The sequence below is a fragment of the Trachemys scripta genome, chromosome 1 (genome assembly GCF_013100865.1).
Source record: "Trachemys scripta elegans isolate TJP31775 chromosome 1, CAS_Tse_1.0, whole genome shotgun sequence".
NCBI classification, from domain to species: domain Eukaryota; kingdom Metazoa; phylum Chordata; order Testudines; family Emydidae; genus Trachemys; species Trachemys scripta.
The window spans coordinates 125,278,471-125,301,979 of record NC_048298.1 but is presented as its reverse complement, the minus strand read 5'-3'; the positions used below and the strand labels follow the sequence as shown (position 1 = coordinate 125,301,979).

The window sequence follows — 23,509 nt, the reverse complement described above, 5'->3', positions numbered from 1 at the left end:
GGCCCGACCCCCGAGCCCCTGGCCCGACCCCCGAGCACCCGCACCGCCGGCAGGCATGTCCCGATTTTCCCGGACATGTCCGGCTTTTTGGGCTTTCCCCCCGGACGGGGATTTGGAGCCCAAAAAGCCGGACATGTCTGGGAAAATCTGGACGTATGGTAACCCTACATGAGGCATGAGAGTAAAAAGCCCATGCTTTAGTTTAATTTGGTTTCCAGCATGCTAGCTAGCCAGATTTTGCTAGCACATGTTTGCCAACAACTATGTTGAAGCATGATTTTTAAACTTTGTAAGGCCAGTGCAGATGGAGCATATAGCATGGCTTTTTAACACTAACACAGTTCTCCTGCCCACACAGGAGAAAGGAATAGATCTTGAACTGTGCTTACATGTTTGTGGCTAACAGTCTTAACCTTGTCTGCACTAGCATTTATCTTCATATTTCCTACCAGCAGAGCTACATGAATGGTGGGAATGCTAGTGTAGACAGGTCAGTGGTAACCACTGGAGTTTTAGACCTAGTGTTGGTTAGAACTTTTTTGAGCAGACTTAAACAATACTGTGGTTAAAACACTAGCAGCCAGTTTACATATGTGATAATGCAATGAGGGGAAAACTTGAATAAAAATACTAAGGTAGCCATAATGTGCAGAGAATCTAAAGCATTAACCAGAATGAATGAGGGACCACTTAGTCAAGATTCTTGTTACTTTTACTGACCATCTGCCGGGGGAATCCCAGAATCTAGATTTTTACTTTATTTAAAAAAAAAAAAAAAAAAGGAAGAGACTGAGAAGAAGTTTCTACTTGTTGCAGCTTTGAAATGTGAGGTCTACAGGGAGACTGGCTGAATTTTTTTGTTGGGGCACAAGGCTAGGATAATGGAAAAATTCTGCACTCAGTGTTCATTCAGCTAACCATGCATTTTAACACTTTTAAAAACCCTGTACCGATGACACATCCTTCTCCTTTCCATTGCTGTGAGAGCGATTGCAGTGAATTATAAAGCCTTGGCTCAAAGGGAAAGGGACAATGTCATTGCTAATTCTAGGTGATCGGATATCTTTTTGGGGGCTATTTTTTGTTGTCTCCATTCCACAAGTAAATGTTGAGAATCGAGAGGTACCTCAAGTTTTGAGGTAATGAAGAGAAGAAACATTTCAGGATTCTTTTAGATCTTCATATAATTGGTGGGGGGCATATGAGGCAAGACTCTGTGCTGGATTATATACTGGACTTGGCAGTCACAGCAGCTGTGGAAAAGACGCACGTGCAGCTTTATTAACTTACTTTTAGGGTTTTCCAGCTGCATCCCATCACTGCCCCCCACCCCCAGATTATTTTTGTGTGTTGAGAATTGATACTGGGGTACACTAAAATCCTTATACATGGCTTTGACTTGCACTCTCCCCACTGAACTGAAACTCGGGTTTTTGCTTTTCTTAGGTGGGTTTGCTGAATTCTCCGGCTGCTTCCCTGGCCTCTGTGAAGGAAAATCTGTTCTAGTCCCTACTTGTATTTCTCAACCTTGCTTACCTGTCTCCAACATTGGTCCAACCAGAATCCTGCCTCATCTTTACCTTGGTTGCCAGCGAGATGTCCTCAACAAGGTGGGTACTTTGAAATTATTATTTACGGCCATGGATGTGTAGTTTTCAGGAGTGAAAAGAGTTGCTTAAAAACGAAACAAAAAAATACACAGATCATGCTTTCTGAAATAATTGCATCTCAGTGTTTTGTGAGTGTATTGTGATGTTACAGCAGTACAACTGCAAAATACCTTGAGTAAATGCAATTGACAGCCTTGTGTGGGCTTAACCTCAACCTCAATCAGCTATGTGATACCTATTTCAGCAATCTACCAACCAACGGGAAATTAATCATCTGTCACTGCAGAAGTTGAACTAGCTTCATGTGTGGCTCCAACTAGTTCTTCTGGCAAACATACAAGTCATGAACACAAGGGTGCTGATGGCAAGTACAGGACAAAAAAAATTGTGTTATTTCATGTATTTTCTATAAGCGCTAGGAAAAATCTGTTTGAAATATCTTCTAAAATATAAAGTCTTGGACAGTCCATTGGGCCTTTTAAATTCATCCGTACTATAGCACTGTAATCATGGTAAAACACTGATCACAAGTATAAATAAGTTTAATTAGATCGCTGTTCCTTGGCTGCTTTCCTTAAATCAGCAGTTCTGCAGTGTCTTTAAAATAGCCAATTACATCTTCTGTGGGAGAACTAAATGTTGTTCTTGCAGGGGCCTGGGCTCGTGATTTATCTAAAAGCTTCCTCAGTATCTAATTTCTATTGTCCTATGTGCATACATAAACTATCTACATCCCTGGCTCATGCGTCAGCCCTCATGTCACCTCACCAGGTAATAACTTTTTTTTTAATGTTGAAATGAAGGGGGGGGGAACCTTCCCTCTTTCTCAAAATTCCAGTTTATTCCCATTTGACAGCTGCTATTTACAAGGTGTTTAAATACTGAGCTGTGAGCACTATCTAAGACCCACAAAAGGGTTTTTTTCCCTCTCCCTAACATGTTAGCTCTTCACCCAAGTAGGGAATGTCCAGTTTTGTATGCATGTAAAAACTTGTGTGTGAAGACATTTCTTGTTCCAGTCTTAACAGGCCTGTAATTCTATCACATTCAGATCCCTTTACCATAATTAGATTCTTTCCAGTTCCTTCTGTTTCTCTCTGCTTTCCAGTCTGTTTTTAATAAGGTATTGTTCATGGATTTTTAGATCCATTATTTTAATGGAGTCCTTGCAGTATAGGCAATTTACTAGTTACTTTTTTCCACAGTACATAAAGAAAGCAGCCAATATGGAGGATAGTCCATGGCAATTGTATTCACTTGAGATATTTCTTTTAAAACTTGCACATACTTTACTGTGCAACAAGCCAGCAGTTTAGACCTGACTTATTTTTGGTGGATGTCTGAGCAATTTATCATTTTTCTTAGCGTGTATATTCTTAGTGGCCCCAAGACAGTACAAATCAAAGATTTTTCTTTTTTCCCTTGCCACAAACCCATAGAACTTCTCCAAGAGGCTTTATTTTCTATTCTGATTATTTTAAATACACAATGGTCCCCAAGGAGGGTCATGTCCAGACATGACACAGTCCTGCTCAGCAGCCCCACCAGGTTCCTGATCAAGGTCCCTGCATTCAGGATGAGGGACAGAACTCTTGCTCTCATGTTATCCATCTGGTTCTGAGGCACTAAAGGCTTTGCTATTTGTTATGCCTATAGTGGCCCCTAGCCAGTGAATAATCTTGGAGGGGGAAAAAAGAAGCTCTTCTCCACACTTACAATAAATTAATGCCTGTAAAGGGAGGAGAGTACTTGCATAGTTGTATGTGTAATCTTCAAGGACAAAGCTTGGGTTAACTTTGGTGAGAAATGGGTGTGGGGGAAGGGGAGTGAATCCTTTCAGAGTGGAGGGGTTGTCTGTGAGAGCCCTGGGTGTCTCTCTTTGTTCAGCAGAAGCAGGGGAACATGCAATGAGAATTTCTGATCTCGATATAAAGGTATGTGGCCGCTAGACTGATAAAAGTTTTTCAGTTGTCCATGACTAGAGCTAGAGTGGGACCCTAGAATTCCATCAAATCCTGCATTTCTTCATCTATCTGTTGAGGGAATTCAGGTCTCTAATCACTATCCACTTTCCATTTCCTTTGGAGAGCCACATAAAAGGTAGAATAAAGTCTACAGAATCTCTTTTCCCCCCAGTTGGTTCTTCTGTCCTAGTCCTGGATAGATTATTAATTTCTTCATTTATCAGTTTGCTAGAAGTTCTGACAGAAACTAGGAACCTGTCTTTTGGGTTTCTTCTCAGTTCCAGGGCAAAGCTGCATCTTATGATCTCAGATCTATTTGTCCATCATACATTGTCCTTCCACTCCATCTCTGTCCGTCTCTCTCTCTCTCTCTCTCTCTCTCTCTCTCTCTCTCTGAACAAAAGGTGGAAGACTCCTGTTGTGAGCTAGACATCTCTGATGGGGCTTACACTGCAGTAGGTAGGTAGTTTTAAGGGTATTGATGGCCCTCTGCTTATTGTCCTGGTGATTTGCCTCTTCTGGCAAGTCTGTACCAAGGCTTTCACCTTGAATATCTGTAGCCTTTTCTGCCTTGTCTATGTAGCAAAAGGAAGATCTCTGCGTCTGGAATCCCATTGACATCTTCCTAGGTGATTTAGCAGCAGAAAGAGACTCTCCTTCTCTTTGGTGGGAGATGCCAACAGCCTTCTTCATTTAGCTTTCCTGAGAACCTCAGTTTTCTGGCAGTCTGCTAGTACCAACAGTGAGGGACATGTGAGGTACTACGTTCCAGTGAACAGGTTGGAAGAGGGCTCTCAGTGATAAGAACCTCCAATGCTTGATTGCCTAGATCAACGGGCCACTTTCACAGACTTTCTCTAGTGCCAGGATATGACTGTTGGGTGTGCTTATAAGGCAGAGCAATCTAGAAGAGATGGATCATTTTAAAAAAAATGTTCCAAAGGGATGAAAGTGAGGACTCGCTGCTGGAAGGAAGGAAGGAAGGGAACCAAACTTAATGACAAGTGGCAGAAGAACTTTTGCTGAGGCAGCCGTTAGGATTGCATGCCCCGACTGACAACTTAGCTTCTGTCTCTGCTGCTTCAGGTTACAAAACAAGGCCCTTACTAGGATGAGAAGATAGGCTTCTTGTTCATGTTTTTAAATTGTGGAAAGTGCAGTAAAATATGTGGGCAATTCTGCAGGGAAATCCCAAATTCTATAAAATTCACAGATCTCTATTGTCCTTGCTTTTGCCTTCTAAGTGCTCTCTGATCATCGATTGTCTGTGTTGTGAGCAATCCTACCCAGACGAACTGATCTCCACATCACTGAAACTGATCCAAAATATTCTGCAAAATGAATTATAAATCTGCCATAAGATTCAGCTGTGGATATTGGAGCCTGTAGATGATTCAGTTTAGTTTATGGGGCTGGAGGAGTCTCTGACACATCATTTGGCAAGCTTGCTGAGTGTTGTCCTCTGCAGTCTTATGTGAGACTCCTGAGAGAAACTAAACATTTTATCCTGTTGCAGAAGTTTTTTGTACCTTGCAATTTGAAGTTACCAGTAATCCCCAACCTAGACCAATTAAAACAATATTCACAACATTTCTGATTCATATGTATAATTGGTAAATAGTATCACTTATGTAAAGGTAAGGCATGCAGAAATGTGTGGTTTCAATTTTTGTTAGTCATAAAAATTTGCAACTTCTTTACAAAGTCCCAGGGATTCTTTACATGTTCACTTTATTGACTTTACAATTTTTTAAAACAAATATTTGAAGAGAACACCTATTTCTATTTTAGGATTTTGTATTGGATAGCCTTTTTAATATTTAAATAGGCACAAAGTTCAGAAATGCTTTTTGTGTACCCATTATGAATTTAGTACTTGAGGCCTGGCACTGGAAATATTTAGGCATTTATCTTTACTCATATGAGTAGACCATTGAAATCAGTCAGACTGTGCATGCAAGCAAAGTTGGGTATAAACATTTGTAAAGTCAGGTTCTTATTTACCATTTATACTATTCACTTTCTGTATTTTTGGATAATGAAAATTGACTAGTCAGTTCCACTTTCTGGGTCTCAAAACATTTAAGACAAAGTTGAGTATTTGCAAAAATGTTACAAGGGAATATTTAGATCCACACACACTCTGTTTTTGTTAATCTTAAAATTTTGTGTAAGGACACAACCTACATTTTGGGCATACGCTTACCTGACTGTGTGTCTTTTGAAGGATGGCATATAACGTACAAGTTTTTTATAGTCCGTGTTTTCAGGTGTAAGCAAGAATTGCTCAGGCTCATGTATATTTCATAAGCACATTTTATATAAGTGACTGTAAAACCTTTTGCTTTGCTCCTTACAAAACTATTTTGTTTTTCTAGACCTGGCTTTTGTGTCCTGGAAAAACATGGCATTTTAGAGTAGTCATTAATTTTAAGATTAAACAAGTCACAAAATGTAAATAACTTGATAAAAGAGCATTTACCTCCTTTTCATATAGTTGTTAGTATTAGGATTTCTGGATCTTCCTCCCATCATAATTCATTTCTTCCTCTTGGGTGCCTTACAATGAAGTCACTGTTCTGGTTATTACATTATAGTCTGCAGCTCTGTGAATGATTGATATCCCAAACACAAGGAATCGTAACTTCTTTCTTTAGACCTAGTCCCAAAGATGAGCATTAACTCTTTTTTTTTTTTTTTTTTTTTTACTCAAGCACACATAGGCGTGGAATGCTTTGTTTTATGCCATCCTCTCCATTCCAATTTACATAATCAGTTCCTCACCAAAAATCTTTAAGTTTGAGTTGAGGTTCGTAGAGAGAGTGAGTGGCCCACCAGCACCATATGAAAAAGCTAAGAAAGAAGCCATTCAACGCCCCATCTACATTCACTCATCAGTTCCCCTTTCACAGCTCGTATATCTCTTCCCTCATCCTGAACAAACCGTCTCAATTTGTCTCAAACTCCAGCAAGGGTTGTTGGCGATAATTTTTTTTTTTTCCCTCCTGGTGTGGCTTTCGTAAATTACATTGAGTGTGGTTCTGTGTGTGATTTTGTACGGGCATGTGAAAGTGAGGTACACTGTCAAACTGCAAATGGCAGCAGCATTCCTGTAACATTTAGGAGAACTTATGCAAGTTGATGATCTGTATTATTTTTAGTGATCTAAATTTGGTTGTGTGTTTTTTTTTGTTTTGTTTTTTACAGTATTCATAACTGATTTCTACACTGTTGCACTGTGTTTATGGCCAGAGATAAGGCTTTATGTTGGTTATTCAGGATGAGCTCGGAGATATGTGAACTGTGCGTGGTCTTGCTTTTTTTTAGCATTTGCATTGATGGGAGTCAAGCAACCTTGACTCAAACGTAAAAATATCACGCCCACCCCTGCCAGACCCCATTCCCAACCCATGCCACTTTCTGTGCACAGCTCAGATTAGCCCCTACATTCCTGCCATAGTCAGATTTCAACATGTGTCTCTCAATATGTGATAGCTGAATGGGTATAGTGGGGAGTGGGGGAGCATGTTGTAGAGTGGTGCTGTAGAAGATGTGCGGGAAGCAGGATTGGGGAGGAGGTTGCAGAGCCTGTGTGTGATGGAGAGAAATTAGAATTGGGGCTTGATCTGTGATGGGGGTGGGGAGGAGAGAGACAGTGTGCTGTGAATTGAACTGTGGTGGTGTTGGTAGCAACTCCCTGGTTAGGGTAGCATTGAGCTTGGCACTCACATCAGGACTAAAATGCCTGTTTCATGTTGGAATGACTGAATTAACTTCCAGATTTGGCACAGTAACTCTTCAGAGGACAAATGACTTTTCTGTGTGTGTTTTAAGCAAACTATTTATTGACTCTTGTGGAGGAAACATTTATAAATGCTCCCTGTTGGAAACATTGTGCTGTATTCCTCACATTTCTCTAGGTCCCTGGCTATACAAGGTTCTCAAATATAGCCGTAAAGAGCGTTGTATGATCAATAGTTAAAGTGTGCAACTTGCCAAATATGTGTTTGTGTTCTGTTTAATCCCTAAGAAGTTATATCCTTATACTATGCCAAAAAATACAAACACACACACACAAACCCACAAGTTTACTACTGCCAAACTGATTTCTTTTTTAAAAATAGAACTGGGTATGCAAACAGGAAAAGGGAGAAATGAATTTAATGGACAAAAGATCAAGTCTGCAGACATCTTAGGAGCCAGCTGTTTGGGAAGATACAGTAATGGAGGGGTGGGGGCACGAATTGCTGTAAACTGTATATTTTAAAAATATTTAAATTGCTAGACCAACATTTTTCTTACATGTAAATCGCAGCCTTAATGTGACAGCTGTATCAATTATTTTTAAACACATATAAAGCTGTGCAGCAATTAATTATATACACACACACACACACACACAATCTGCCTTTACTATTGCATTTTCCCAAACAGAGGACTATTAAGGAGGTGTATGCCTAGACCTGAATTTCAGTAGCAGCTCGGTGCCTAATTCCCCTAGGGTCCTTTTGAAAATCCCAGCTGGAAGGGTTTGAATGTGCTTATAAGCATGCTGCTCCATCACTGTTCTTTGGAGAATATTCACCCAGCAGCAGAGAGCTTTCACAAGTCCCAAAGCCCCACTTATAACTCATGTTTTAGGCTGAATTTTACCCACTGAGTACAGCAAGCCAAAATGGGGGAAGACTTCCTCTTTAGCTCAAACTCTCTTGCACCTCTAACCTCCCGACAAATCTGTTGGAATAAGGTGAGCGCATCACACACATACTCTTTCCCTCTCTGACACCCCCCCCCCCACACACACACACACACCTTTCCCCAAATCTGGTCACGTGTCAGATGTCTTTGGTTTAGGGCCCAATCCAGTTGGTAGGCAGGCTCAGAGCATGCCTGATTGGGCCCTGCAGGTGAGATAGGTGGGGGATGGCCTACTTTGAAATCTCATGGGGTTTAGTCATGAGCTAGAGCACCGAGCAGCTCAGCAGCATCAGGATTTAGGCAGGTTTGCACAGGCCCACCAGCAGAAACTTAGGTGCATGGGGACTTTAAGTGCCTATAGGGTTAGGCAGCAGCTGAATGGGAGATTTGAGGATCTCCGTGCTGCCTAAATGTTGGACTTGGGTGCATAAGTCCCATTGTGGATCTAGCTGGGAGTGACTTGCCCAAGCTCACAAAAGAAGTCTGTGGCTGAGCCAGGAAGCTAGAATGAAAGCCCTGATTCTGACAGATGTTGGGAAAATGTATTCCAGATCAGGACCTTTAGCTCTTCACTAACCAGGGTAGACTGATTTATATGCAGAACCTACCTTCATACAACTCCAGGGATATCCTTGCCAATTGGGGAGGTGGTTAACTTATTATTTGGTGATGAAAGTGTTCGTTTTAGCAGGGATGTTTACACTTGCCATTATTAAGGCTAAGATTTTGTCATGGTTATTTTAATTAGTCATGGACAGGTCACAGGCAATAAACAAAAATTCACTGAAGCCGTGACCTGTCTGTGACTTTTCCTGCTGCAGCTCCATGGTTTCTCCCACCACCAGGGTGGTTGGGAGCTCTGGGGTTCCCCCTCTGCCTGCGGCAGCTGGAAGCTGAGGCCTCCCCCCCGCTCCCCCCGCCACGGCGGCTGGAGTTGCAGGGTCACTATATTTCCCAAAGAGAAAACGGGACACCTCCAGCCACCCACTCAAGGTCTCCTCCTCCCCCTGCACGAGGCTGTTGCCTGTGGCTGGAACCCCGAGGAGGGCCCCCTGAGGAGTTTGTCACCTGTCGCTGGAAGCTTGCAGGGGGGCCCCTGTCACTGCAACCCTGTCAGGGCCCTGCTGATTGACAGTTCCTGGGGCTGAAGCAGAAAATGTCAGAGATCTCTAGAAATCAGATTCCGTGACTTCCACATCTCCATGACATAAACATAGCCTTAGCCATTATACATGCAAAAATGCAGAGAATATTGACTGCAACAACAACTAATTGGAATTGCTAATAAGTTACATGCATTTTAGGAATCATTCTTCTATTGTATTAGCAATATGGGACCTATCAGATTAATTTCACACTTTTCATTGACCCCTCTTATGCCCTCACTGAGAGGGTAACTTTATTCTTTGACAGGTAACCCAGAACTACATATGTGGTAAGTAAGCCAGTTAATACTGGACATGTTGGGAGTGCCAGTTCTGTTGCCACCAAACATATTTTAACAAAAATGGCAGCGAATTCCATCTCTCCTATTAACAACGCTTTACACTTTAGATTGGGGGGGGTGTTTCCCCTCTTCTTTTTTTTGTAAGTCTCCCCTTATGAGTATGTAATCATTCCATCCATTTAAGTGTCTTGATCAGATTGTTTTTAGCAAGATAATCCAACACATAGAAGTTTTGCCAGAAGCTGAGAATGGGCGACAGAAGATGGATCACTTGATGATTGTCTGTTCTGCTCAATCCCTCTGAAGCACCTGGTATTGGCCACTGTCCGAAGACAGGATACTAGGCTAGATGGACCTTTTGTCTGACCCAGTATGGCAGTTCTTATGTCTAACATATAGTTAGAATTATGCAAATAGGAATTCTGATCTAGCTTCCAGTTAAGTAACACTCCAAGTAGGCTCAGGATTACTTTAATACGCTTAATTTTTTTTACCTGCCAGAGATAGGGCTGTATTTTTTTCACTCTTGATCTTTGTCTCTTATAGGAGCTGATGCAGCAGAATGCTATTGGTTATGTATTAAATGCAAGCAACACCTGTCCAAAGCCTGACTTTATCCCAGAGTCTCATTTCTTGAGAGTTCCTGTGAATGACAGCTTCTGCGAGAAAATTTTGCCTTGGTTAGACAAATCAGTTGATTTTATTGGTAAGAAGATGAGATATAATAGCTCTATGCTAATTATACCATGTATCTTTTTTAAAGCGTTTTTATCCATTTTAATTCTTTGGGGTTTTTTTTTGTTGTTGTTGTTGTTTGGTTGGGTTTTTTTTGCTAAGTGTCTCATTGTCTTTTATGATGAGAAAGTAACCGGAAGCACCTGATCTACCTTCCATATTGCAATTGTCATTTTATATACCACTCTTGTAACCCTACCCATACATCTAAACTCAGCAGTCCCCAAACCATCAACTTCTGCTCCAACTCAGGTCTCTCTGTCTCTAATTATGTTCTTGCCTATCTGTGAACCCCTTTCATTGCTGCTCTACTTATTTTGAGATAGAAGAGTAGATCTGAACATGCTATTCAGGCACTATCAACTTTATATAATAGCACAATAATATTTTCATTATTTTTGTTCATTCTGACATTTTGTTTATTTTTGGAGGGGGGGTGAGGGGAAAGAGCAGTGCTACACCCTGACTAGATGTTTTTGTGGAGTTGACACTGAAGACTTTCTCCTGAGTGGTTACAGTTACGTTGAAACGTTGTTGGATTTTAAAGTACACCTGTACCCCGATATAACGCTGTCCTCGGGAGCCAAAAAATCTTACCGCGTTATCAGTGAAACTGCGTTATATCAAACTTGCTTTGATCCGCCGGAGTGCGTAGCCCCCCCTCCCCCCCCCCGGAGCACTGCTTTACCGCGTTATATCCGAATTTGTGTTATATGGGGTCGCGTTATATCAGGGTAGAGGTGTAGTTCAATTGCATTTATCAGCATAAAAGGCAATGCCACATACAGGAACAAAATTACATGTATAAATGTAAGTGTGCATGTATGTTTAAAATATATAAATATATGCAACCATTCTGCCATCAGAAAACGTTCATTAGCTGGTAATCTTTGGAATAAGTAATGCTGTACCCTACCTACATGGTCTCTCTGTTGGCTAGGAAACAGCCTGTCTCTCTGCATCACACTAACAGTTAAGAAATCTGCTGACAATTTGTAGAGGGGATTTTTAACGTCCTGGAAGCAGTAGGCGCATCAGCACATACCATAGCAGTGCCATAAAAAGGGAAGTAGAGTTAAGCGCCAATTGCAGAGTCCTGCTGAACACATATGTAGCATTACATAAATGTCATGTGTGAACAAAGAACTCTGCCATAATCTTTCTTAAAGGGTCAAATTTGGCTTCAGATTTAGGATTTTTGTAAAAATAAGCTTATCCAAAAGCTAAGAAACGTAACCACAGATTTTCTGTACAATTGGACAGAAGGCTTTTAACAAATAAACAATTTTATAGTGACTTAGCAACAGCATTGTAAGGTTCTCATTCTCCAGCACATATTAAAAGGACAGTTGACATTGACTTACCTTTTGCATATGTCTTAGCCTAGATCATAGAATTCCCCCCGGTCACATACCATGTGATTTAACTAAAATTTTTAAATCATTGCTCTAAGTACGAGTTCAGTATAAATGTAAATTTTGGCTTCAGAGGAAATGGAAAGATAAAAGTTTTGAGCTACTCTCTTTTTCCCTTTTCTTGTATCATCTCCTCCCTGATCCAAAACAAAGGGGTGGGTGTGTATGTGGGTGTGTAAATGTTACAGGTTTCCTTAAAAATCTGCATGAAGAGCTTGAATTTTCCAACACATTAATGATTAAGCTCCCATTGAGTTCATCGGGTGCAGGACAGCAAAGTTATTGCTCCATCAGATTTTTTTTTTTTTTTTTTTTTTTTAAGGGAGAGAGTATTATGTTTAGAGCAAGAGGGAGGAAGCCAAGAGAGCTGCACTTTCAGGTCCTGCTCTCAGCTTTGACACTGACCCACCACTTGAACTTAGTCAAATCATTTAATTTGTGTTGCATTTTATTCATATATAAAATGGGAACAAATCCCTCCCACTGAGTCCTTGTCAGGATTATTATTTAGTGTATCATGAGATGGTTTCTGTAATGCTGTAAGTATACAGTAATATTCTTAATACAAGAACAGATCAACATGGGTACATGAATGAAAGAGAATGCATCAGTCATAACACTGATTTCTGCTTGAAGCTTCCATGGGATCTGTAATAAAGAGTGAACTTTAAAGTTCTATCATTTTAACAGGGAGCTTTTAAATATTTCATCACCCTGTGCCATTGACAGTGACACTTCTTGAATTTTTCTTTTTGTTGTACAGAGAAAGCAAAAGCCTCAAATGGGCGAGTTTTAGTGCACTGTTTAGCGGGGATCTCCCGCTCCGCCACAATTGCAATTGCATACATCATGAAGAGAATGGATATGTCCCTTGATGAAGCCTATAGGTAAGGATAGACTTTTTTCCTTTTAAATGAGATTTTGTGCTTGTCAGCTTGAAACTTATAAACATTATTTCATCATGTACTCTTTTCTCTTCATCCAAGAATGCCTGAAGTTACCCTTGCTTTAAGTATGGACTTCCTGCAGACTCACCTGGCGTTGTTTTGTAGGAAGTAAAAACCTAACATTGATGTGGACACAGCAGCAAAATGAGGACAGACACATGCATGGAATGAAGCAGCAGGCTGCAACTTTTATTAAATTTTAATACAGGAGGGGCACTACCCACCCATCATCCATACTCTCCTATACCAGGCATTTAATTAGTTTCAGTGTGGGGGTTACAGGGCTTCTTACCATATAACTCATAACATGGGGTGGCTTTCTTCAGCTGACTCCTCCTACCCCCTGCTCTGAGTCCTAGCCTCCCTACCCCCCTACAAGGGGGACAGAGGCTGCAGCAGGCTAGGGACTTCCATCCACAAGGGCCACAAGGTCTGACCTATCACATGAGCCCAAAGCCCACCACCAAAATGCCAGGTATTTTATTTGTGGGAACTGACCCTGCCAGCAGGTAGGGGATCTTGGTGGACAACTACTGCACTGGTGGGGTGCAAAATCTTCTTTATTAAGAAAATGCAAAAACAGGGAAAATTCAATAGTGGGGGTACAGGGTTTGTTAAGGTAGACAATTGGGGAGGGGTTTCTTTTAGTAAATAGGATAGGGGGTTTTAATAGTGGGGTACAATACAGTGGGGTCCAATACCAACTGTAACAGGTAGCTAACAGTTCCTATGTAAAGGGTGTGTCACAGCAGCATATAACCAACTAACAGTTATGGGTAAAATGTGTTAAATAACCAACAACTCTAGGTAAAAATGTCACAGTGGTGTAAATGTAAAGTGTGAAGTGTGTTAGAGAGAAAAGGGGTAACCAATGGGATTTTATGCTAGACTTCAGTAATACAATTGAGGTTTGGCAGCAGCAGGAGCGGGGTGAGCATGTGGGGGAAGGGATTAAAAGAGAGAGAGAGAGAGAGAGGCAGTGGTAGAGGAGTGAGGTTGGGGGATGGGGGAAGAGGAGCACGTGGTGGAGCAGAGACCAAAGGCAGAGGTGCTGCAGAGGGAGATTTAAACTCAGGGAGACACAGAAAGCAGACAAGCTGCAAGTTTAAACAACAGAGAGACTGCAACGAGTGACTGGGGAGCTCGGGGGGAGACACGGGCAAGCTTGCGGGGGGGGGGGGGGGGGAGGGTTAACTAGTGGTGGCTGCAGCAGTGGGTGGCTGCAAGCCGGCGGCCCAGGATACAGTCCAGGAAGGCACAGCCTAGCAGCAGCAAAGGCTTATTTCCAGCAGCAAAGGCGCTGCGGAGCAAGAAACAGATTACAGATACAGACCAAGGAGTTAGCTTGGGTCTGTCTGCTGGGGAAACAAGGCCAGCAGCTAGGACAGGGGGAGTTTGCAAGAGGGAGTTCTTACCAATCCCCAGGACAGCAGCAAGCACAGAGACAGGAACGGCAGTAGCATCGGAGGATGGAGAGAGGACTCGATTCGCTTACAATAATCAGGAGATCTCCAGGCACAAATTTGTTGTTCATGGGAGGGGAGTTTAAAAACGGGGGTACGTTCAAAAACAAACGAGTGCGGGGTGAGGGCCCCCCAAAGACCCCTAGCTGATCAGACCAGGTGGCAAAGCAAGGACCTTCTCCGAGGTCTGATCAGAAAATGTCCGGCTTTAAAGGCAAACTCGGGCAGTTTCCCACCAGTACTTTTGATTGGCCCCTCTTGATACAGGGGAGGAGACACGGCAGGGAAAGGCTGCAGGTAAGCATAGGACCTGTTCTGAGCCACAGGTATGACTCATATGCTTAATTAGTTGGCCACTTCAGGTCTTGCATTTCTGGGCAGCGCCCCCGCACACCGAGCCCGGGTCTGAACAAAGGAACCAAACAAAGAAGCAAGAAGCCCCCTCCCTAGGCAGAGCAATGGCTCCAATTAGTCTGTACAAGCCATTCCTATGAATAGGGCTGTGACTTTAGCACAATGGCCAGGAGGGGCGGCCACACAAGACAAACAGAAAGAAGAGGGGGGAAAAGGAATGCAGTGGGGGACAGACAGGAACCATTCATTTTACTCTCTTAACTGCACTGGAAATGGGCCTCAAGTTGCAACAAATAAACTCTACCTCGGTTAGGTACTAAGCATATTGCTATTTAACCCACTGTGACTTGAAGAGGCCACAAAGAAGGCAAAAAATTCCCTGGTCCTCTGCCAGTTTGTCCATGAGAGAGCAAATTCCTTCCTGATCGCCTAGACCCTGTTTAGTCTATCAGCATCTGTCAGACCAGGTTCCCATTTCTACTTCGGGTGGGTAGGGTGAGCTGCTGAAATGCAGCCAAAAGAGGCTCCACATGGCCCCTGTGCTGAGCTAAATCCTGAGAGCTGGGGAATGGTGGCCAATCAGCACCTTTCTCCCCCAGCTGGCCAATGGGTGCCAGAGACCCCAGGAGGAGAAGCTACCTATTGTCCCTTCAAGGGGGAGGGATAGCTCGGTGGTTTGAGCATTGGCCTGCTAAACCTAGGGTTGTGAGTTCAATCCTTGAGGGGCCACTTAGGAATCTGGGGCAAAATCAGTACTTGGTCCTGCTAGTGAAGGCAAGGGGCTGGATCTGATGACCTTTCAGGTCCCTTCCAGTTCTATGAGATAAGTATATCTCCATATATTTGGTGAGTGTCTCCCTCTCTTGTTACTGGGACTGTCCCCCTTTCACCACTGGCCCCATCAAGTTCCCCCACCCATTCATATGGGTGTGTGGCAGTTAGCTCCCAACTGCAGAATATAGTCTTGGCCTCTGCTCTGTAGGTAAGGGGTAGAATGTTAAATAATAGTAATAGCTAGAAAGAAATAGAATACGCAGATGAGACCACATATAGGCCACCATCTAGTAGTCTGTGCCAATATAAGCCACAAAGAGAGAGGAGAGAAACCAGAATAGCAAATGTTGTTTATATAGTGTGTGCACTTCTTAAAATGCTAGATTGAATCTAATGATTTACCGGTGGTATTGGATGATGATCACAAATGGCTGTAGTGAAGGTCTTCTAGGAATTAAGTAAACTGAAAGATGATTCATTTGTTGCCATTGAAGTCCGTCAGTGATCATTCTGAAAATCTTTTGAAGTGACCATTTTTTGGGCAGCCAAGGATTTTGTACAAGAATTGAGCTCTGTTTCACATGAGTCGGCAAGTTTGGAATCTAGTTTGACTGTGAATGCTTTGGGAAGGTTGAACACAGGCTTGTTACCCCCATTTTTGTACTTCATTTGACAAACATTTTGTTGTTCTCAATGGCGCAGAAAGCCAACCTGGCTTTCTTTTTGTTCGCTTCTGAGTACGTGGTTATCTGTAATGTGCACTGTAAGCTTCCAAGAACATAATTTTGAACAGCTGCTGCTGAGCTGGTAAACATACCTTGCAAATTACTACAGGTGTCGCTGTGATGGGAAGAAAGGTATTTGAAAATCTGCCTGTGAGTAACTTCTATTTGAATGGCAGAATTTCTTCTGGATCTAACCAATATTTCATTAGAGGGGGGGATAGAAACTCTAGGTTTTTAAAGGCTGCTCTTTACAGAATGTGGGAGATGTATCATGCAAGATCTGAACACTGCATCTCCTCAGAACTAGTTAGGAACCTACTAATGCAAAGGAACTTCCATTAGATATGGTGAAAGTGGCGCAAATATGGGATGCCGACGAACAAACTAGGAATTAGACAGGACAGAGATGAAAAATACATGGTTTATGTGCAGTGATTACCTGTTTCACAAGGCAGACTGAGATTCTGTGTTACAATCGCTTTAGGTTGGCAACATTGGGAGAAATGAAACTGGAGCTGTATGCATGACAGAAGTCTAACCTTTTCTAATGAGATTTCTCATTGGCTATAAGCATTCGCAGTCAATTGAAGGAGTGTTTTCTTCAAACTTTTGCAGTGAATTCTCGTATGTCGCTGTCAATCAAGTCCACAACTTCTGGGCAAAGTTGTGGTAAAGGACTTTTTTTTTTTTTTTTTTTTTTTTTTTAAGCAGTTGTTTAGTGTTGTTTTGGTGCAAAGCTTTTAAAAATGAAAATCTACAAAGGGCATATTTCATTTTCTGAATTAGTGAAAGGTAGAAGATAAACAACTATAAAATAACTTGTCTGAAACCTTAGATTTACATTTGTTACAAGTAAAATCCAAGTGAAGGATCAAAGCATTTTTTCTAGTTTATTTTGTACATCTGACTACCGTATAAGGAGAAACATCAAAAATGACTAAAATCAATCCATTTTGTTTGATTAAAGAAACAATTAACATGCTTGTAAAACCCCAAACTGGCATGTTGTCTTGTATGTTTGCAGAACTACTACATTTTCCTTATAGTGTCCCTTTAAAAACAGCTTTGGGGGCCTCTAGTAGCACACAGGGCAGAAGTGCCAACATGATGGAAAGAAGCTACTGGGTTAATCCAACCAGGGCAACCAACAGAGAGGAAAACAATTAGAACAAAGATGGTATGAAATAAATTACCCAATTCCTGAACACATTAGAATGAAGTTCCTTGCTCAGGAGATTCTGAGCTGGAGAATTGTCTGCAGGATGTACCATTTCTCCCAGCTGCCAGAGAATAATGTGGATGCATGTGTGAGGGTGGTAGTGTCAGCTGCCATTTTATGCTTGTTGTCTGATCTTCCAATTCAAATTAATTATTATTATTAATTATTATTTTATTTTGCCACTAGTCACAGGATTAGCACTGAAAGGGTTCGCATACATTGTAATCAAAAAGTTCCACGTCCTCTCCATGACTGGTAGCAGTGGCTAGTGCAAAACAGACCAAACAAAAAAAGGCATCTTTTTTGTGTTTTTGTAGTTTTTATTTCATGGTTCTATAACTTAGTTATATGGATTTTTCTGTTTTAGTCTGACTGGAACAGTTTCTTGTGGAGACTTTTTTGTGTTTAGCTTTTTTTAATATCGTAGTATATTTTGAGTGTTTTACTTTTCCACATGTGCATGTGTGTAAGAGAATGACTTTCTTCTAGAGTTCACTAGTTCTTGATGGTTTTTGCTCCTCTTTTAATACTCTTCCTCACCCCATTTCCTAGACTTCCAGATTTTTGCCTTTTCCTGGTGGGTTTTTATATTTTCTCCTCCCACCTAAATACATGATCACAGGGACAGATGCATTTGCTGCCACTCCCACTTATACTGGCTTTTTGTGATTGCTCCTGCCATTTTGTTACTTGTGTAATTCCAGGAATGAAAACACAAGGGTAGGAGGGTGGGGTTGGACTCCTATGTTGGCACGTACATTGACAATGGTAACTTTTTTAGAGCCTGTAAATAACCGGTAGTATTCATGGGCTACAATGCAAATCAAACAAGTTGTCAAGAAGTAACTGTATATAACTTCAGAGGAAGTGTTTGCCAAAACTTCAATATTGGACCTCTGTTTACTTTTGGATTCTAATTTAGCAAATGTACTTTCTTAACTTTATATATTTTAAGTTCATCTGGTTCAATACTGGATGCTTAAATTTAAGCATGTATATAAATTCCATTGATTTCAATAGGATGTAAGGAGTTGTTTCAGTGCTTTACTGAACAGGCACAAAGCAAATTTTTACAAAATTGCCAGCCAAGGAACTGGGGTGGGGGGGAATCTATTTCTGAAAAATTCTGAAATGTTGACATAGCCCAACTGTGTTGCATTTTAATATTTAATTAATCAAATGATATAAAAGTCAATTAATTTTCAGTTGGCTGAAGATAGAAAGACTGATGCATCATAGAAGCCAGTGGTCCTTGTTGCACAAATTAGGCCCAAGATATTGCAGAACAGGCTGACCCTGCCTACAAGAAGATAAAAACAGGATAGAGAGAAGGTCAGAAAATGCTAATATTAGCAAGATAAACTAATTTAAAATAATGAGAGTTAAAGGTGATCTACGAAGGAGGGGGGGGAAGAATGAAGAACTCTTTTTTCTTTAATATATGAAGAAGGTCTGAGAGGCTCTTAACCTGTTTTGCTGGATTTTTTTTATCCAGAACCAGAGAATCTGAAGTAAAAACTTGCACAGAATAACCCCAAACTCCTGTTAGGTTTTCTTTATATATAGTGAGGAAGCAAAAATAAAGGCACCTTTTTCACCCTCTTCTTTAAGAAGAGCTGTGTAAACTGTAAAAAGGAGAGAGAATATGTTGGGTTGTCTAGTTGCTTACGTTTGAGTCGTTCGATTCATTGCTCTCCCTGCCTTTCCCATGCATCCATTAGTGGTGCTTCTTTGATCCTGACTCCAAATATCTTAAGAATCAAGACACCCCAAAGACTGTAAGCCTTGTACTCTGAGTGGGAATATTACTCACATTTTAAACAGTAGGGTTTTTAAATAATTCTTGCATTTTCTCTTTAGATTTGTGAAAGAAAAAAGGGCAACAATTTCTCCCAACTTCAATTTCCTGGGCCAGCTTCTGGATTTTGAGAAGAAGCTTAAGAACCAGACTGGGCAGCCTGGACCAATTAGCAAGCTGAAACGTTTGCATTTGGAAAAAAGCAGTGAGCATGGACTGGTTCCCGAAAGTGGACAGAGCAGTGGCCTCTCCACTAATCAGCTTGGCACTAACTCTACCTCCGAGCCTGTGGAGCAGAAGCCAATGGACTCTGGAAGTCTGCCATGCTCGCACTTGCCAGCATTAGAGGATAGCCCGCTGGTACAGGGCATAAATGGACTCCATGTGTCCTCTGACAAGGTAGAAGATAGCAACAGACTGAAGCGCTCATTTTCTTTGGATATCAAATCCGTATCCTACTCAGCAAGCAGCAGCTGTGTAACTGCAGCGGTGCAGGGGTTTGCAGCGTCAGAGGACACTTTAAAGCAGTTGAATGTTTGTAGTATTCTAGATGGCGGCAACAAGCTGTGTCAGTTCTCCCCTGTCCAGGAAGTTTCAGAACAGACGCCAGAGACCAGCCCCGATAAAGAGGAGGCAAATCCTCCTGAGAAACCTCAAAACGCCTGGCAGCTGGACAGCCAGAGCAAGCGGCAGCACATGGGGAGAACCGGCAGCGGCAGCACAATTCAAAGGTCACTGTTGTACCCGCTGCATCGGAGTGGGAGCATGGAAGACAACTACAGAACAAACTTCCTGTTTGGTCTTTCCACCAGTCAGCAACATGTGGGAAAGTCTGCTGCTGGGCTAGGCCTCAAAGGCTGGCACTCTGACATTTTAGCTCCTCAGACATCCACCACATCCCTTACCAACAGCTGGTATTTTGCTACGGAATCCTCACACTTCTATTCTGCTTCTGCAATCTACGGGAGCAGCGCCACTTACTCTGCTTACAGCTGCAGCCAGTTGCCCACTGGCTGTGACCAGGCCGGCGCTGTGCGCAGGAGGCAGAAGCAGAGTGACAGAGGTGATTCAAGGCGCAGCTGGCACGAGGAAAGCTCCTTTGAAAAGCAGTTTAAGCGAAGAAGCTGCCAGATGGAATTTGGGGAGAGCATCATGTCAGAAAACAGATCCCGAGAGGAACTGGGGAAAGTGGGCAGCCAGTCTAGCTTTTCGGGCAGCATGGAAATCATTGAGGTATCCTGAGAAATGGCAGACAATTGTGACGCTGTAGCTGGCTTATTTTTCCCGTTGTTTAAAACAATTCCCTGTAAATCTGAAATTATTTTAAAAACTGGGGCTTCAGTGTGAAGGCAATGAATAGATTTATACCAGACATGACAAACTAATATGTGCATGGGGGAGAGCCGCTGTATTTTTGTTTTTTTGTTTTTTCTCCCCCTCCCACTTAAGGTGGAAGGCCAGATGTTTCAGAAGTTTTCCCTAACAGATGAAGCAATTATATGTGACAAATTGCACATCCTTTAAACGAAGCTTTCTTAGTGACTGACAGGTCATCTCCCTGGTTCCACTGACACACATTACTAAAAATCACAAAAACGAATTCTAGCGCCCCTCTTCAAATCCTCCCTTCCCCCGAAATCAACAGTGCACCTTAGCCCTGAGACTGAGCCGACTTCTGGAGAGAGATCCTTTTCCTTAAGGGCGGAGACTAGTTATGAATCCAAACAAGTGGCGACTGATCACAGCAGGGCTGGGCTAAAAACAAAGCTCAGACAATGTAAATATTGATGTAACTATCATTCTAATGGACAGGTTTGAGGTGACTTGCCAGAAAGCTGCTTTAGAGCAAAATCATACCTCAAAAGATAAATAAAGCTTTCATGGCTACCCACTCTCTGGTAGTCAGTTTGCAAGCAGTGTGGATAGATGACTGGCCACACAGTGAGACTGATTAAAGCTGTCTACGCACAAGTTCCTCAGTTGGCTGAGAGACCAGTGGTAAAATTTAATCTTCTCAAATGTGCTCACTCCTCAGTTCATTTAAACACAAAACCAGACAGGGTTTTTTAGCGTGTGATTATGAAGTTGGCTTTTGAGGTGTGGATCTGTCACCTCTAAACCTGATACTAAAGGAAGAACTGAATGCTGGTAGCATGAATGGTGGATAATATTTAGGGCTACGTGCAAGAGATAAGTGACTGGGTGCAAGTAGCACCATCCCTTTGTCTACTGAAAATTAATTGGTGAGGAGAGAGCAGATTTTTTTTTTTCTTTAAAGAAAATTGGTAGGAGCCTTGGATTTGTCCTCTAGAAATGTAGTAACAGTGTGAGAATTGCCCCATCCATGCTTTTTCCCTTTTCCCAAAAGGGGAAGGCTTAGTCTCTACTTCCCACCTTTTTAAAAAAAAAAAAAAAAAATTGTTTCCACATCCTTGCCCAAATCTTGAGGATTCGCACATACCTAGGCATGTACACATCCCTTCTTTAATCCTCAAACTTTGTCAGACCCACTAACTACAGATGAGAAGTGGAGCAGCCTGTTAAGATCAAGCCTCAATCATTCAAGAGGGACAGAAGGGGTTCCACATTATTATCCTTCATGGGTTGGGGGTAGAAGATGGCAGTTAAAGAAATAAGATTTAAAAAGAAAAATCAAGACCAAGTGCTGGAGATAAAAGACTTTCCCATGACATGTTCTAAGCTAACCTGAGAATCTGACCATTGAGGTTCTGTCTCTATCCCCACTGTAGGGCTTCTATGCTAATACAACATAGTTTTGCTGATGGCAAGAGTTGTAAATCCTGCCACTGCTGGATTTGTTGTTATTGCTGGCCAGTACCTGTTTCAGAGCCTTAACTACCTATTGGAGATTCCTGCTAGGGAAGATCTTGTCATTTCCTTGCTGCCAGAGGAGACCGGGATAGGGCTTGTTCATTTATTTTATTTTTATTTATTCTGAGAGGGAGAGAACCAGCAGCTTTCTCTCTCCAGCCTGATATTCTTGTGGTACTCTGGCTGCCACTTCCCCAGGCCACTTTATATGCCTTGTTAGAGGATTATGGTATTAAAACAACAAATGATACGCAGGGGTCTAACATGCTTCGTCGTTCAGTCCAGGGTTGTGACAAAGATCACAGTGTGAAAATTCTCAGATCCCTACAGTGGCCTGCAGTAGGTGTAGGGGAGGGGGAGATGTGTAGGACCCACTGTTTGTACAGTTTCAGTGCAGGCAGCTGAAAATATAAAATACTTCTAAATGATTAACTGCTTTTTAAAGCAGTTGGCTGAGGTTTTGTCAGTTAAGATCTGGTAGTCACTGAAGCCCTAGTTCAAGTCAGCAGCTTGTTTTTGTTCTTTAAGAGTAGCTAGTTGGTGACTCAAATCTCAGGTTTTACTATATTGAGAAATGGACAGGATTGTGTCTTTTTTTGTTTTGTTTGTGGCTAGGATGTGACTTAAATGTCCTATGATGGACTTTTTTTAAACTAGCACTGAGAGAAAGCTACAGAGTTGATTAACTTGATCCTAAAGAGTGCAAGACACACAGACTGCAACTGGAATGGTTGAATCCATAGACTGTGTTTGTTATGTGTGTATGAAATGCAGGAAGGGAGGGTAGTTTGGGTAAGCATGTAGGTTGATACCACATTGTAAAGCATATCAGGTTTTGGCTAATCACTACCCATACTGCCACTTGTTTTATATAGCAAGTGAAAGTGATGTTCAGCATATAAACACACAATGTGTGTAATATACAGGATACATGTGATCCATTTATGAGATCTCATGTAAACCAGATATCAGTTACAACCACTTTAAGTAACAGTTGAAATCAAATATTTCACAAGAAGGGGGTTTGGAAAGTATTTTAAAGACATCGCAGCTAGCAGAAACAAAGCTGAGAACTTCCAGGCTTCTGCTAGGAGACTTTTTTTTTTTTTTTTTTTTAAACCCTCTTTCTTGGCAACTGAAATCTGGTCTCATTGCAACTCCTCATAATTCCAAACATCCTCGAATCAACAGTTAAGTGATGGCTGCAGGATCAGCAGTCTATGGGATTGGGCTGTTGAGCACACCACCATGGGAGAAAGAAGCCTTGGAGCCTGTCTAGTAGTGGTATCTCCTTATCTCATTTCTGTACTCGTATCCTGTACCTGAGAGATGCTAGAAAATGGGTTTAAGAAGTTTGGAAAGTGAGATGGAGGCTGGTGGGAGAAGTGTGTAAATGTTTAATCTGAATATAATGTTCTTTGGTGTATGGCAAGCTGTTTAAATGGTTCAAAGATGAGTTTCTCATCTTGATGTGTCATGAGCATTACTTGTATGTTATGATGAAATAAAATCAGAAGTGGTACCTGTT

The 23,509-nt window shown here is 41.8% G+C and overlaps 1 protein-coding gene across 5 annotated transcripts in view; it reads left to right on the top strand.

Annotated features, from left to right (window-relative positions):
• The window catches only part of DUSP16 (dual specificity phosphatase 16), a 98,138-nt gene extending 74,629 nt beyond the window's left edge, over positions 1-23,509 (top strand). For all 5 annotated transcript variants that reach the window (XM_034784426.1, XM_034784408.1, XM_034784416.1 and 2 more), the window contains 4 exons: positions 1,447-1,610; positions 10,266-10,425; positions 12,633-12,756; positions 19,212-23,509. In XM_034784426.1, coding sequence (XP_034640317.1) covers positions 1,447-1,610; positions 10,266-10,425; positions 12,633-12,756; positions 19,212-20,391 — 1,628 coding nt within the window. In that variant the 3' untranslated portion in view covers positions 20,392-23,509. The remainder of the gene's footprint in view (positions 1-1,446; positions 1,611-10,265; positions 10,426-12,632; positions 12,757-19,211) is intronic.